This window comes from Choloepus didactylus, chromosome 19 (assembly GCF_015220235.1).
Source record: "Choloepus didactylus isolate mChoDid1 chromosome 19, mChoDid1.pri, whole genome shotgun sequence".
NCBI lineage: Eukaryota > Metazoa > Chordata > Mammalia > Pilosa > Megalonychidae > Choloepus > Choloepus didactylus.
In genome coordinates, this window is record NC_051325.1 from 39,240,088 (window position 1) to 39,256,733 (window position 16,646).

The 16,646-nt window shown below is 38.1% G+C and overlaps 1 protein-coding gene across 2 annotated transcripts in view; it reads right to left on the reverse strand.

Moving 5' to 3' along the window:
* Positions 1-16,646, reverse strand: part of LOC119515566 (ubiquinol-cytochrome-c reductase complex assembly factor 1) — a 115,750-nt gene that overhangs the window by 66,164 nt on the left and 32,940 nt on the right. For both annotated transcript variants that reach the window (XM_037811627.1, XM_037811626.1), the window contains 2 exons: positions 10,390-10,462; positions 4,873-4,930 (listed from right to left, as the gene is read on the reverse strand). In XM_037811627.1, coding sequence (XP_037667555.1) covers positions 4,873-4,930; positions 10,390-10,462 — 131 coding nt within the window. The remainder of the gene's footprint in view (positions 1-4,872; positions 4,931-10,389; positions 10,463-16,646) is intronic.

A 16,646-nucleotide genomic window follows, 5' to 3' on the forward strand; every position in this document is an offset into this window, starting at 1 on the left:
TTTATTCGATTTCTATATTGTGGCTGAGATTTCATTTTTACAAAGGGTTCAACCAGTGAAAAGTTTGAAAACTATCAGCTCCCTCTACCTAGAAAGTTTTTTCACCCACTCCTTGATTTGTGAACTTCTACTCATCCTTCAGGTATCAGTTTAAATGTCACTGCTTCAGTGAAGCTCTCCCTGATAGACCCCATAATAAATTAGGGACCCCTCTTCTCCAAAAGCACTATCATTTCCTCTCATGGCAACTGTATTTTATTAACAATTTGTTTAATGGCTCTCTCCCCAACTCTAAGCCCTATGAGGGCAGGGATCAAATCTGTCTGGTACAACTAGCAGGTTCAATTAGAAAATAAATGCCATAAATGTATGGATTTAGATTTAAGAGTATGCAGGTACTTAAGTTATAAACAGTATTAATTATTTTGGTTGTTTTATACCACTAATGAGAAAAGCAATGTAATACTTTGAGTTAGCCAGACCTGTACTTGAGTTTCCTCTCCTCCACTTACTAACTAGTTCTTTAGGCAAGTTCTCTGACTTCTCTAAGCCTCTGATCCCTCATATGTAAAATGGGGATAAATTTGTGAGATAATATGTGTAAATAAGTAAAAGATAATATATGTAAAGCACTAGTAATTATATTTATGATAAACCTGACTTTGGAATCATTTTTTTAAAAATACAAACTGTATTTTACTCCTTCTCCACTCCAACTCCATTATAATAATATTCTAATTTTATTTGTTCCATTCCATTTTCTAAAATTAATTTCTGCATCTAGAAGGGACCAGAGCTCCATGACAAATTCTTAAATGGACTCTCTATAAATCCATTAACACTTAAAATGCCAAGAAAAAGTCCAACTACATACATTCTGCCACCCCAAGGAAGCTTAAGTATGAACAGAACTTTGCATCCCTCTCCTGACCAACCAGCAGAGGCCCATGGGGCCCAAATGCCATGGAAACCAAGTCAGATCTGAAGCCGTTATTTATTTTTAAAACATTTAGGGATCCAAACTAAGAATAAGACATGGGACTGAGGGGAAAGACATGAGATGCAAAGATCATGAAAATAATTCTTACTTATTGTAACTTCCCAATCCATAAGGAAGATGGATACAGATACAACAAAATATAAAAATATTATTAGTATAAAAGAGGTATGCAAAATACAAGGGGAATACAGAAGAGGAACTAACTCTATTTTCAGACAGAAGAGAAGGCTTCAAAGAGATATCTGAGTGGGATAATGAGGGAAAAATAGGAGTCTGTCAAGTGGAGAGGTAAGGGGAGGCCCTTCTAGGCAGAAGAAACTTTGTGCACAAGAAAAACTTATTTCTACTATACAGATTTTCTTTTTCTTACCAAGAAGGGGATAGTGGTGGTAGTGGTGCCTGGAATGGCAAAAGATGAGACTAGTAAAGGCAGCATGGGATCATACTTGGAGGGATATCAATGACACACTAGGAAACTTGTATTACATTCTGAGAACAACGAAGAATATTATGAAGATAAGAGTGTGTTTGCGTGTATGTGTGTGTACTGATCCAATTTGCCTTGAGAAGATAAATGCAACGTGGAGGGGGAGGCTGGAGGTAAAAGACCAGTGAAATCAATTTAGTGGGTGGCATTGTGAATTTTTGTTTAAAATTAATTTAAATGGAATAGAAAAATGAAGATTATCTGACATTGCAAGGATAAGTTTTATAAAACTTTTGTTTTAGATATATGTGCATATACTGGGACACAAAGTAAAAGAATTTGTTACTAGGGTTAATGGCCAAAAAAGTTGAAGAAACAATGAGTTGCGTGCCAGATGACAGGTGACTAACCAGATGTAGGGGGCGAGGGAAAAGTCAAGAATGACCCCCAGGTTTCTGGTGTGAGCACCTGAGCCACCTACCAAGATACAGAAGAAAGGAGGAGGCCTGCTTTTATCAAGTCCATGTGGGGATGCTGGATAGCCCAGACAGCAACTTTGCTCAGCATTTTTCAGCAGCCACAGTCAATACTAATCTTGCCAGCAAAGACAAAGGACACACAGTCATTGCAGCTGCAAGCTCACATGAATCCACAACTGATAAGGGCCCTCTAGGAACTGGAGGTGTCCCAAATAATATATTTAAACAGTCCTAAATCCCAATCAACAGAAAAACTTTGGAACAAGAGAAAGAAGGATAAGGGAAATGTCAACACTTCCTCCAGGGAACTAACAGGATGTGAGAAATCCTGTCCCTATTCTAAGAGCCAACACGGAGCCATCATCCCTGGGGACCAACACAAGCTCTCTGGAAAGCCCACTGCCAGAATGTTTTTATTAGGGTTGGTTTTTCTTTTCTTTTCTTTTCTTTCCCCTTTCCTTTCCTTTTCCCTTTCCCTTTTCCCTTTCCTTTCTTTCTTTCTTTCTTTTTTTGTGGGGGGGTTCTACTTTTATGACTGTGTTCTAAATCTCCCCAAATTTCCCTCACACCACCACCCACAGGAGGTATTTTAATCTCTCTATCTCTAGAGCAAGGCCATTGAGTTCTAAAATACTGGATTTGGTTATCCCTCAGTTACTCTCTTGAAGCTTCAGGCTAAAAGAACGGGACTAGTAGAACATACCTTCTCCACAGACTTGGGGTGGATTCATTACTCCTCCTAAGGCCCTCTTAGGAGTTCCCCAATTCTTCTTGGAGTATCACAGCACAAATGGATCCCAAACTAATTTTCTGGTGACCCTTCCCCCTACATTTTTCCACAAACCTGCCCCAGAAACATTAGACAACTGGCTGCCCTCAGACACTTCATGTTACTGCACGTGTTTTGTCTTTTGCTCCTGCTGTTCCCTCAGCCTAAACTTCCCTCCCTCTCTCTAACAGAAATTCTACTCATCTTCACAGTACATCTTGAATGTCATCTTTACCCTAGAGCCACCCTTTATCCAATATCCCCCTCCCCACCACAATTTAGATTTAGTCACACCTCCTTGTGCTTACACAGCATCTGCTTGTGCTTTGGGCACACCACTCTTCTCCCTCTGTCATCCATTACAGCTTACTGCATTTTATGTCTGCTTTCCCACCAGGTTATGTTTCTTCTTTTGGAAGGTACAGACAGGGTCATATTCTTCTCTCCAATTCCCCACAGTCCTTAACACACAATAGGGCCTCAATAAGAGTTTACTGACTCAAACTGAAAATTTACTGATTCATTTCACCTAAGCCTGGAGAAAATCAGATATAAGGGATGGGAAAAGAGTAGAATTAAGCATACCGGCTCACTTCCCCTACTTAAACTGGTGATGGTACTACCCACGCCTCTAAGAAATTAAACCAACCTCAGCAAGAAGGATTCAGGGGGCATGGTTTGGAAATGGTGGCCAACTTTAAGAACTATAAGTATTTTCAAAGCCCACTCGACTTGCTCTTAGTCAGGTATTGACCTTGGGATGTGGTCACAGGGATTATATATTTTATTTTGCTACCCACTCCCTCTAAAACTCTGATACCTGTAACTGTATGGGCAATAAAGAGTCTTTCATACAGGCTCTGAATATTATCTTTGAACTCCTCTGAGAAGAGCCTAACCTCCCCTCAACCCTCCAACCATTCCAGCGAGAAATTCCACAATGCTACCTCTGCAATCCTCCCCTCTTGAAAAAGTAGTTTTTCCTTTCAATATATCTAGCTTCCCTCCCTGAGCCTTCTCCCTAACCTTCTCAGGACAGAAGGTAGTTTGCATTCTCAGCTACCTGACTAAAAGACATAGCTCAATTCAAAGAACTAATGTGTAGAACTAGTTAAGGGTTTTGACAGTTGCAGCCTCTTTTGTGATCCCTTAAGTATTACTTACATATATTATAGAACTTAGCCCTTAAAATTTATAAATGACTATTTTATGTAACTTATCTTGCTCACTAGATGATGATTTCTTGAAAACTATCCCTAGTTCCCAGCAAAGTGCTCGTGACATACTGTGCACTCAATAAACTGCAAGCTTAGAAAAAAATAACATAAAATAAACTGCCACCTTAGGCCCTTTAGCCAAACTCAGTGAGTATGTGGGTTCAGAAGAAGAAACATTTCAGAGGTGATCAAAACCAAAAAGTCTTTATATAGTAGTCACTCCTGTGATGCAAAGCCTCAGCTGAAGGCAGGCTCAAACAAGGGTCCTTTTGACAAGGCAGCCATTCCCCATGTTCCTCAGATACTCACTATGGTCAAAGTAGTAAACTTAGTTCTCCAGAATTTACTTTCCCAAGATCTGGCAGTTCAATAAATACATTCCCCAGCCCCCACTCCTATATCCTTCTGACCTTTAACAGTGTGTAACATTAGATGAAAAATTGATTTTTTTTGGCTACTTATTTCTCAGCTAAAGAAAAAATATACTGTGTAAGGTGTTAAATATTTTTACATGCAACAAACCTGGCATGAATCTAACCTGTATGCACATTTTAGAGGTACAAGTGTAAATGTCAGTGCTATAATTTGTTATAGGTTTCTGAAGACCAGCAATGAAAATGACCACGGATTCTCACAATTCAAACCACTTTTACGTAAATGTGAACCTTCCTAAAACAGTCAAGGGACAGAACTTTCCATCTAAACTCATGGAGTCTCTTAGAGATACTGATAGTATTGTTCACTGGATTAGATGGTCTTTGAAAAAATTCTACAAATATTAGTTTCCTTCTGGGCCTATACTTTGACTTTTAATAAAAATGTGTTTCAAGACACGTTATTAAAATGAAAGGAACAGTTTTTAATGCATGAGCAACTGTCATTCCATATAATCAGTCCTGCTAAAGGCTATACCTTACAAGTCTACAGTATTAAAAGAAAAAATAATGCGTTTGGTGACTTCCCTTAAATTGCTCACTTACCACACATGAAGGAGAGTTATAAGAAACCATGAATTGAATGTATCAGGCATATGACACCCTAGAAAATAAAAATAAAGTATAAATATATGAGGGTTTAGAGAAAGCCTATTTACTATATTTTAAATATTGGTAGGAATTTGTTCAACTAAAATATATGGCAGTTACAGTGCTCTCTGATTATGCTATTACAGAGAGGAATGGTGGAATCACAGGGCAATACCTGGATTAAAAGAGCATTGAATACAGTCAGACAATAAGCCTTCTGGTTCCAGCCTTGTTACCACCTTGCTGTGTGACCTTGGGTAAATCACTTCTCTCTCAGCCTCACTTGCATAGTGTGATCTAGATTGCCTCTTTTGTTACTTCCAGCTCCTATGTGATTCTATAAGATTTTCCCTTTCTGGTCCCAAGTTCTTCTGAAAAGCTAGGCAGACACCACCTTGCCTGCCCCACTTAAGTATAAGCTTTTCCCACTCAAATACAACTGAAAAGTTTATGTCCTTCTGGTCTACTTTTCCCATTTTCTTTAAGGTGACCCAATATGCTATGGAAATGGGTGTGCTGAATGATTTACCCAAAGGAAATGACTAGGAAAAAGAAGTGGGGCTCTAGAGGTTTAGGGCTGAATGGGAAAGCAGACAATATCTAATGAAAGAAGGCCTTTCATCACCCTGGGAATAACAAAACTGGACAGAGCTTCTCCTTGGTTTCAGATGCCACAAATTGAGTCAGTGTTCAGACATCTAAGCCTCTTGATTCTCAGACCTCTAGGAAAGGCCACTAGCTGGATAACCCCACCCACACTCCCACCCCATGAATGTGTCCTCCTTGTTACCTGACAGAGAGAGAAGTAGGAGCAAAAGGATAAAGAAAAAAGAGAATTAGTGGGAAATGTGGGTCCTTAATATGGAATATGTCCTTCGGAACAATTACTCAGGAAAGAAGTGGTATCTTCTGCCTTTTGGCAATCAATGAAGTACACAAAATACTAAATGATAATGAGTAGGGGCCACCAGAACTAAAACAGAGGGCAGGACCCCTCCAAGGTATATTAACAGCACCAATAATTTTAAAAAGCTGTAAATAATTGCGAGTTTACCATGTACCAGGCATTCTAATAGGTGCTTTACATAAATTAGTCCAATGAATTTTGCCAATAACCCTATGGGTGAGTATCGATATTATCCTTCATTTTACAGGTGAAAAAACTGACTTTTAGAGAGATCAAGACAATTGCCCAAGGTCACAGAGCTATGAAATGAGATAGGTGGGATCAAGTTCAGATCTACTTGATTCCAGAAACTATGTTCTTACTTGCTACTCTCATTGCCTCTCTAATATGAAAATCAGAAAGTAACATTCACTAAGGGCCCATACTCCTGCTAAGTCCACTGCTTGTCACATTAATATATTATCTCACTTCATCCTCACTTTAACTGTGGAGGAAGGCATTATAATTCTCATGTTAGAGATGAGGAAACAGGTTGAACAAGGCTAAGTAACTTGCCTGCAGCCACAATATTAACAAAAAAAAACCCAGCAAAGCTGGGGTTTGAATACAAGTCTGTCACAAAGTGACACCAAAATACTCTGGCGAACTTAATGGGTGGTGCCTAGCAGCTGTCAAGTGGACTTCCTCTCAGAACACAGCAGGAGGGAGGTGAAGACTGGCCTGGCCAGCCATACAGCTATTAAGACACATGCCATCTGAGAGTGGGCCAACTACCCTCCACCTAGAACGAGAATAGCCATGAGAAACTCTCAAGCCCGGATACTGAAGTTCGGTCTTTTTTGGATGTGCGAACAAAACATTAAAAAGTAAGGTTTTCTTGGAAGTCTGTCTTCCAATCTGGAAAATGAAATTTGGCCACTTCTAAAGGACAATCTGTTCAATTGCTACCTCTACATCAAAGCTTCTCAGCAGCCTCCAGGAGCCTTTCCAATTTTCTCAGAAAGGGAATCAGTTCTTGGGCTATAAAGCACAGACAGGCTAGCAACTGGTCTTGGGTCACAATTTTCCCTTTTAGGGGTCAGCAGGGCTGAGGATGGGAAGTGAGCTGGCATACGATTAAGTCCCTGTATCCACTGGGGTCAGAACAGAAACCCAAAGAGCAGAGCCCTAAAAAAAAGACCACTGAATGCTGACCATGAACAACACAAAAATACAGCAGTTTATATAGATCAATGAAATGTGTTTAAACACTTCAAAGTTAAAACCTGCTATAGAGGCTTTTACCATGATCACACTCTTGCTCCATTACATACTCAGTGCCCTGTTTTCTGAAGCTAGCCACTTTCTTTCTAGGCACCAAGATGGATTAAATTAAATAATCCATAACTGTTATTTGGGAGGCAGTATTAACTTAGTTGTTCCTATCACAGGCTCTGGGGCCAGACTGCCTGGTTCAAAACCTTCACTCTCCTTCTTACACACTATGTGACTTTAGGTCAAGTTACTCAGCCTCCCAATGCTCAGTTTTCTTGTCTCTAAAACTGGGGATAACAAGAATCTATCTTAGAAGGGTTTTCAGAGGATTAAATGAGATAAGGCCTCCAATGTTTAGCACAATGGTTAGTATTTAATAGTTAATAAATATTAGCTATTGTAATTTTTTAGTGAAATATTTAAATGCTAGGGTTTAAATTATCTTTTTAAAAATTCACAAATTATTTAAGACAGTGTTAGTAAAGTCATCATCACCACCATCACCACCACTGATTCAGAACTTATTCATTAAGGAGGCTCCTCTCCAAGGTACTAGGTCTCTTAGTGGCTAAAGACAAAGCAGTCTGTAGACAACAGTAGAGCATTAAACCCAAGCTTTACTGGATTGGCACCTCTGCTCCAAAGTGTTCGTCATAGTAAAACTCATCTCTAAAAGACCAGTTAGCAAACCAATGCATGTTCACAGCAGGCATGCTCATTTGTGCCAAAAATGGTATCATCAGAACATCCTGGATACAATAGTGGGTTGCTAAGGTATCTCACCAGTCAGAATTCCCAATATCTAGGTCTCTGGTTCTCAGACCACTGAATACTTTAGCTCTGAGTTGACAAAGAGCTTATAACTTTGGCATCTTGTGGGGACCTATCCAAGAGGATGATAGGCACACTGTTTGCCAAAGCTCCCCTGTGAGTAATCAACTCACTCTTACACAATCTTCATGAAACAGCACTGGTATCATTTTCGCTGAGGGAGAAGGGTGCCAAGGATGATGTTAGCCAGCTACCTGAAACTCTGTAAACTTTTAGAAAATGACTTAACTTTCAGGACTATAAAAGTCAAACCCTAAAATATCAAAAATCCAAGTAAGCAACGGCCACTTTAAAGATGTAATCTTGGGAAACAACAGAGAAATATATATATTTTTTTCTCTTCTCCTACCTCAAACCTGTCTGAGGGCCTCCTCTTTAGAAGTCAAGCAGTAAGGAAGTCAGTCTCATTATTTCATAGATATTCCTGATCTTCTGCCTCCAAATGTTACTTTTCAAATTGGTTCCTTTTTTATTCACTAACCACAATTTGGAACCACTTGGTTTGATTTTAAAGCCACAACAGAGCATAATGCAAATAAATGTGCAACAGGTCTTAAAAGGCAACTCTCAAATTGAGTCTTAGAAAATCTGAAGTATGAGTTGTACCACCAGCAAATTTACTATCTTCCTTGGTAACTTCTGTGAGGGGCAAGGCCAGGACAAAGCTCACAGAAATGGGCATGCTCAAGTATATATAAACTTCAGTTTACAATACTAATTGAAAATCTCACAGAGGTAGTTCTCATTTAAAATATAATAGAATGCAAAAATATTAAGATGGAAGATAATTTCTAGTTTTCAGTTACTGAGTAGGTTTTCACATTTATTCACAGGCAATATTTTATAAAGGAACGATCTCTGGATTTTAAGCCAGATGACACAGGTTCAAGACTTGGCTATGCAACCTTGGGCAAGTCACTTAGCCTTTTTAAGTCTCAACTGTTTCTGAAAACAAAACAAAACAAAAAATAATAATATAAGCCCTTCCTATCTCATAAGGCTTTGTAACTTCTAAATGACATAAATGTAAAAATATACTATGTAAATATGAGCTATTAGTATATAATTATATATATATATATATGCTTTTCTTAAGTTTATAAATAATTTACAAAAGGCTACGAATGAAACATGACATATTAATTTAAATACTTAATAAGTCTTATTATTCAGTACTACAATATTAATATTAACTGAAGAACCTTCAATAATGAATTGGCTAAGACAAAGATAGCAAAGAAATATCCTTTCAAAACAATAATTACAAAAAATTTGAGTTATTTATTGAATCAAGTGTTAAAAAGATGTATGATGATGGTATTTTAAAAGACATGATTAAAAATACTTAAGTACATGGATTCCAGAAACCATTTTAAGAAAAATACAGCTTCTAATATTAATCATTTCTTCATTAGGTAGAAAAGGAATATTTTCTCCTTTTGGACTAATTTCTCCTAAACTGGGAAACTGTTGGAGGTTAACAAAGAAGCATGAAAGTTTTCTTTCCTGACTATGAATAAATTAAAAAATGGAAAGTGGACATTAAATTACAATTACAACTCAGTATGGTATTTTAAGTTTCTAATTTCAATCTGCTGAAGTAGTAAAATAAATAAAACAACTTGCATTTGGTTAAAACAACCAAAATTGTCATTAGTCAAAACTGCATCTAGCTTTCTTCATTGGTGATAACATAATTATATACAAATTGTTGTAGTAAAGTATGCAGTATATAAAGTATATACAGCTAGGTGTTGCTTTGAATATAATAGCTGTTCCCACAGAACTGGACTGCATACATTTCCTTCCCAAATCTGTGGAACTGGAAATGGCTTAAACTCTCCCAAGGACTTTATAAGTATCTGCTTTAATGAATTAGTTAATAACTAAAACAGGTTTCAACGTCAAAATGAATACTGTATTAATACAATCAACTGATAGTGGTGGTCTATACCAGTAAAACTCTTTTGGAGAGCAATTTATCAACAGGGTACAAACAATGAAATTTTACGTGTCCTTTGACTCAATAATCCTGCAAATTTAAAGGAGAAAAGTCATGAGACTTACTCCAGCATAAGCTAAAACAATTAAAAACTAGAAACAAGAGGAATGATTGGCAAAAAGTTCATGTCATAATGCTAAATAAAACATCCAGAATGTAAAATAGGATATATTTATTATGAGTAATCTTACGTAAAAAGACGCAAAGATGCATGCATGCAGACAAGGGTGATGTTAATGTTACAGTACTAAACAAATTTTTAGTTATTTTCAAACTTGTTAAAAAGTTTTATTTACAGAGTTCTTTTAGTCTTTGTTTATTGTATTAAAAAGGAGAAATAGGCACCATGTATTACATACTTTGTACCAGAAGAAATGTTTCACCAGTGCCTTAAAAAAAATCTATCCTTTTAAGCCACAATTATAAAAATTCAAAGTGGAATAATTTTCCTTTCCAGAACTATTAAACAGTAACTTACTTTGAAAGAATTCCTCGAAGTCAGTTTTCTCCACACAGCTAGTATACATGCGCAGGGCTGCAATCTTAATCTTCTAGAAAAAAAGAATAAAACCAAACTCAAGACATGACCAAATGGATATTCTGGTACAGTTAGATGTAGGGCACAGAACCTTATTCAACTAGAAGGAAGTGTCCAAACCGTTTTCTAAGCAATTTAACACTAAATCAACAAAGGCATTTTTTCCTAAACCCAGCTCTTCATATAGACTTTACATAAATATTCACATTTTAGCACATAAATGTCAGAAACATTCTTCCAATATTTAAATGAAATCTCCACTTTAATTCAAACGCATTTCATCACATTTGAGCCTTCAACCCTCTGTTAAGCATCATCCACATAAAATCTCTTTATATCCTGAAATGCTTTATATTTAAAAATTACACATTCCTCTGACCAAGAACAAACAAAAACAAAAACCCCTCAATCTCTTTAATCTTCCTTAAAAACACTACTATCGGAGGAGGGGCAAGATGGCGGACTGGTGAGCTGGATGTTTTAGTTACTCCTCCAGGAAAGTAGGTAGAAAGCCAGGAACTGCGTGGACTGGACACCACAGAGCAATCTGACTTTGGGCATACTTCATACAACACTCATGAAAACGTGGAACTGCTGAGATCAGCGAAATCTGTAAGTTTTTGTGGCCAGGGGACCCGCACCCCTCCCTGCCAGGCTCAGTCCCGTGGGAGGAGGAGCTGTCAGCTCCGGGAAGGAGAAGGGAGAACTGCAGTGGCAGTCCTTATAGGAAACTCATTCTACTGATCCAAACTCCAACCATAGATAGACTGAGACCAGACACCAGAGAATCTGAGAGCAGCCAGCCCAGCAGAGAGCAGACAGGCATAGAAAAAAACAGCACGAAAAACTCCAAAATAAAAGCGGAGGATTTTTGGAGTTCTGGTGAACACAGAAAGGGGAAGGGCAGAGCTCAGGCCCTCAGGCTCATATGCAAATCCCAAAGACAAGCTGATCTCTCTGCCCTGTGGACCTTTCCTTAATGGCCCTAATTGCTTTGTCTCTTAGCATTTCAATAACCCATTAGATCTCTGAGGAGGGCCCTTTTTTTCTTCTTAATCCTTTTTTCTTTTTCTAAAACAATTACTCTAAGAAGCCCAATACAGAAAGCCTCAAAGACTTGCAATTTGGGCAGGTCAAGACAAGAGCAGAACTAAGAGAGCTCTGAGACAAAAGGCAATAATCCAGTGGCTGACAAAATTCACTAAACACCACAACTTTCCAAGAAAAGGGGGGTGTCCACTCACAGCCATCATCCTGGTGGACAGGAAACACTCCTGCCCATCGCCAGCCCCATAGCCCAGAGCTGCCCCAGACAACCCAGTGTGGCGGAAGTGCTTCAAATAACAGGCACACACCACAAAACTGGGTGTGGACATTAGCCTTCCCTGCAACCTCAGCTGATTGTCCCAGAGTTGGGAAGGTGGAGCAGTGTGAATTAACAAAAAACCATTCAGCCATCATTTCAGCAGACTGGGAGCCTCCCTACACAGCCCAGCAGCCTAGAACCACCCTGGGGGGACGGCACTCACCTGTGACATAGCACAGTCATCCCTCAACAGAGGACCAGGGGGTGCACGGCCTGGAAGAGGGACCCAATCGCAAGTCTCAGGAGCCATACGCCAATACCAAGGACTTGTGGGTCAGTGGCAGAGACAAACTGTGGCAGGACTGAACTGAAGGATTAGACTATTACAGCAGCTTTAAAACTCTAGGATCACCAGGGAGATTTGATTGTTAGAGCCACTCCCCCTCCCTGACTGCCCAGAAACACGCCCCATATACAGGGCGGGCAACACCAACTACACACGCAAGCTTGGTACACCAATTGGACCCCACAAGACTCACTCCCCCACTCACCACAAAGGCAAAGCAGGGGACAACTGGCTTGTGGAGAACAGGTGGCTCGTGGATGCCACCTGCTGGTTAGTTAGAGAAAGTGTACTCCACAAAGTTGTAGATCTGATAAATTAGAGATAAGGACTTCAATTGGTCTACGAATCCTAAAAGAACCCTATCAAGTTCAGCAAATGCCAAGAGGCCAAAAACAATAGAAAATTATAAAGCATATGAAAAAACCACATGATATGGATAACCCAAGCCCAAGCAACCAAATCAAAAGATCAGAAGAGACACAGCACCTAGAGCAGCTACTCAAAGAACTAAAGATGAACAATGAGACCATAGTATGGGATACAAAGGAAATCAAGAAGACCCTAGAAGAGCATAAAGAAGACATTGCAAGACTAAATAAAAAAAATAGATGATCTTATGGAAATTAAAGAAACTGTTGACCAAATTAAAAACATTCTGGACACTCATAGTACAAGACTAGAGGAAGCTGAACAACGAATCAGGAACCTGGAAGATGACAGAATGGAAAATGAAAGCATAAAAGAAAGAATGCAGAAAAAAATTGAAAAAATCGAAACGGACCTCAGGGATATGATAGATAATATAAAACTTCCGACTATAAGACTCATTGGTGTTCCAGAAGGGGAAGAAAAGGGTAAAGGTCTAGGAAGAGTATTCAAAGAAATTGTTGGGGAAAACTACCCAAATCTTTTAAAGAACATAAATACACAAATCATAAATGCCCAGTGAACTCTAAATAGAATAAATCCAAATAAACCCACTCCGAGACATATTCTGATCACACTGTCAAACACGGAAGAGAAGGAGCAAGTTCTGAAAGCAGCAAGAGAAAAGCAATTCACCACATACAAAGGAAACAGCATAAGACTAAGTAGTGACTACTTAGCAGCCACCATGGAGGCGAGAAGGCAGTGGCACCATATATTTAAAATTCTGAGTGAGAAGAATTTCCAACCAAGAATACTTTATCCAGCAAAGCTCTCCTTCAAATTTGAGGGAGAGCTTAAATTTTTCTCAAATGCTGAGAGAATTTGCTAACAAGAGACCTGCCCTACTGGAGATACTAAAGGGAGCCCTACAGACAGAGAAACAAAGAAAGGACAGAGAGACTTGGAGAAAGGTTCAGCACTAAAGAGATTCGGCATAGGTACAATAAAGGATATTAATAGAGAGAGGGGAAAAATATATATGACAAACATAAACCGAAGGATAAGATGGCTGATTCAAGAAATGCCTTCATGGTTATAACGTTGAATGTAAATGGATTAAAATCCCCAATTAAAAGATATAGATTGGCAGAATGGATAAAAAAAAATGAACCATCAATATGTTGCATACAAGAGACTCATCTTAGACACAGGGACACAAATTGAAAGTGAAAGTGAAAGGGTGGAAAAAAATATTTCATGCAAGCTACAGCCAAAAGAAAGCAGGTGTAGCAATATTAATCTCAGATAAAATAGACTTTAAATGCAGGGATGTTTTGAGAGACAAAGAAGGCCACTACATACTAATAAATGGGGCAATTCAACAAGAAGAAATAACAATCATAAATGTCTATGCACCCAATCAAGGTGCCACAAAATACATGAGACAAACACTGGCAAAACTAAAGGAAGTAATTGATGTTTCCACAATAATTGTGGGAGACTTCAACACATCACTCTCTCCTATAGATAGATCAACCAGACAGAAGACCAATAAGGTAACTGAAAACCTAAACAATCTGATAAATTAATTAGATTTAACAGACATATACAGGACATTACATCCCAAATCACCAGCATACACATACTTTTCTAGTGCTCATGGAACTTTCTCCAGAATAGATCATATGCTGGGACATAAAACAAGCCTCAATAAATTTAAAAGGATTGAAATTATTCAAAGCACATTCTCTGACCACAATGGAATACAATTAGAAGTCAATAACCATCAGAGATTTAGAAAATTCACAAATACCTGGAGGTTAAACAACACACTCCTAACCAATCAGTAGGTTAAAGAAGAAATAGCAAGAGAAATTGCTAAATATATAGAGACGAATGAAAATGAGAACACAACATACCAAAACCTATGGGATGCAGCAAAAGCAGTACTGAGGGGGAAATTTATAGCACTAAACGCATATATTAAAAAGGAAGAAAGAGCCAAAATCAAAGAACTAATGGATCAACTGAAGAAGCTAGAAAATGAACAGCAAACCAATCCTAAACCAAGTACAAGAAAAGAAATAACAAGGATTAAAGCAGAAATAAATGACATAGAGAACAAAAAAACAATAGAGAGGATAAATATCACCAAAAGTTGGTTCTTTGAGAAGATCAACAAGATTGACAAGCCCCTAGCTAGACTGACAAAATCAAAAAGAGAGAAGACCCATATAAACAAAATAATGAATGAAAAGGGTGACATAACTGCAGATCCTGAAGAAATTAAAAAAATTATAAGAGGATACTATGAACAACTGTATGGCAACAAACTGGATAATGTAGAGGAAATGGACAATTTCCTGTAAACATATGAACAACCTAGACTGACCAGAGAAGAAATAGAAGACCTCAATCAACCCATCACAAGCAAAGAGATCCAATCAGTCATTAAAAAGCTTCCCACAAATAAATGCCCAGAGCCAGATGGCTTCACAGGGGAATTCTACCAAATCTTCCAGAAAGAACTGACACCAATCTTACTCAAACTCTTTCAAAACATTGAAGAAAATGGAACACTACCTAACTCATTTTATGAAGCTAACATCAATCTAATACCAAAACCAGGCAAAGATGCTACAAAAAAGGAAAACTAGCACCCAATCTCCCTAATGAATATAGATGCCAAAATCCTCAACAAAATACTTGCAAATCGAATCCAAAGACACATTAAAAAAATCATACACCATGACCAAATGGGGTTCATTCCAGGCATGCAAGGATGGTTCAACATAAGAAAATCAATCAATGTATTACAACACATTAAAAATTCGAAAGGGAAAAATCAAATGATCATCTCAGTAGATGCTGAAAAAGCATTTGACAAAATCAAACATCCGTTTTTGATTAAAACACTTCAAAAGGTAGGAATTGAAGGAAACTTCCTCAATATGATAAAGAGCATATATGAAAAACCCACAGCCAGCATAGTACTCAATGGTGAGAGACTGAAAGCCTTCCCTCTAAGATCAGGAACAAGACAAGGATGCCCGCTGTCACCACTGTTATTCAACATTGTGCTGGAAGTGCTAGCCAGGGCAATCCGGCAAGACAAACAAATAAAAGGCATCCAAATTGGAAAAGAAGAAGCAAAACTGTCATTGTTTGCAGATGATATGATCTTATATCTAGAAAACCCTGAGAAATCGACGATACAGCTACTAGAGCTAATAAACAAATTTAGCAAAGTAGCGGGATACAAGATTAATGCACATAAGTCAGTAATGTTTCTTTATGCTAGAAATGAACAAACTGAAGAGACACTCAAGAAAAAGATACCATTTTCAATAGCAACTAAAAAAATCAAGTACCTAGGAATAAACTTAACCAAAGATGTAAAAGACCTATACAAAGAAAACTACATAACTCTACTAAAAGAAATAGAAGGGGACCTTAAAAGATGGAAAAATATTCCATGTTCATGGATAGGAAGGCTAAATGTCATTAAGATGTCAATTCTACCCAAACTCATCTACAGATTCAATGCAATCCCAATCAAAATTCCAACAACCTACTTTGCAGACTTGGAAAAGCTAGTTATCAAATTTATTTGGAAAGGGAAGATGCCTCGAATTGCTAAAGACACTCTAAAAAAGAAAAACGAAGTGGGAGGACTTACACTCCCTGACTTTGAAGCTTATTATAAAGCCACAGTTGTCAAAACAGCATGATACTGGCACAAAGATAGACATATAGATCAATGGAATCGAATTGAGAATTTGGAGATAGACCCCCAGATCTATGGCCGACTGATCTTCGATAAGGCCCCCAAAGTCACTGAACTGAGTCATAATGGTCTTTTCAACAAATGGGGCTGGGAGAGTTGGATATCCATATCCAAAAGAATGAAAGAGGACCCCTACCTCACACCCTACACAAAAATTTACTCAAAATGGACCAAAGATCTCAATATAAAAGAAACTACCATAAAACTCCTAGAAGATAATGTAGGAAAACATCTTCAAGACCTTGTATTAGGCGGCTACTTCCTAGCCTTTACACCCAAAGCACAAGCAACAAAAGAAAAAATAGATAAATGGGAACTCCTCAAGCTTAGAAGTTTCTGCACCTCAAAGGAATTTCTCAAAAAGGTAAAGAGGCAGCCAACTCAATGGG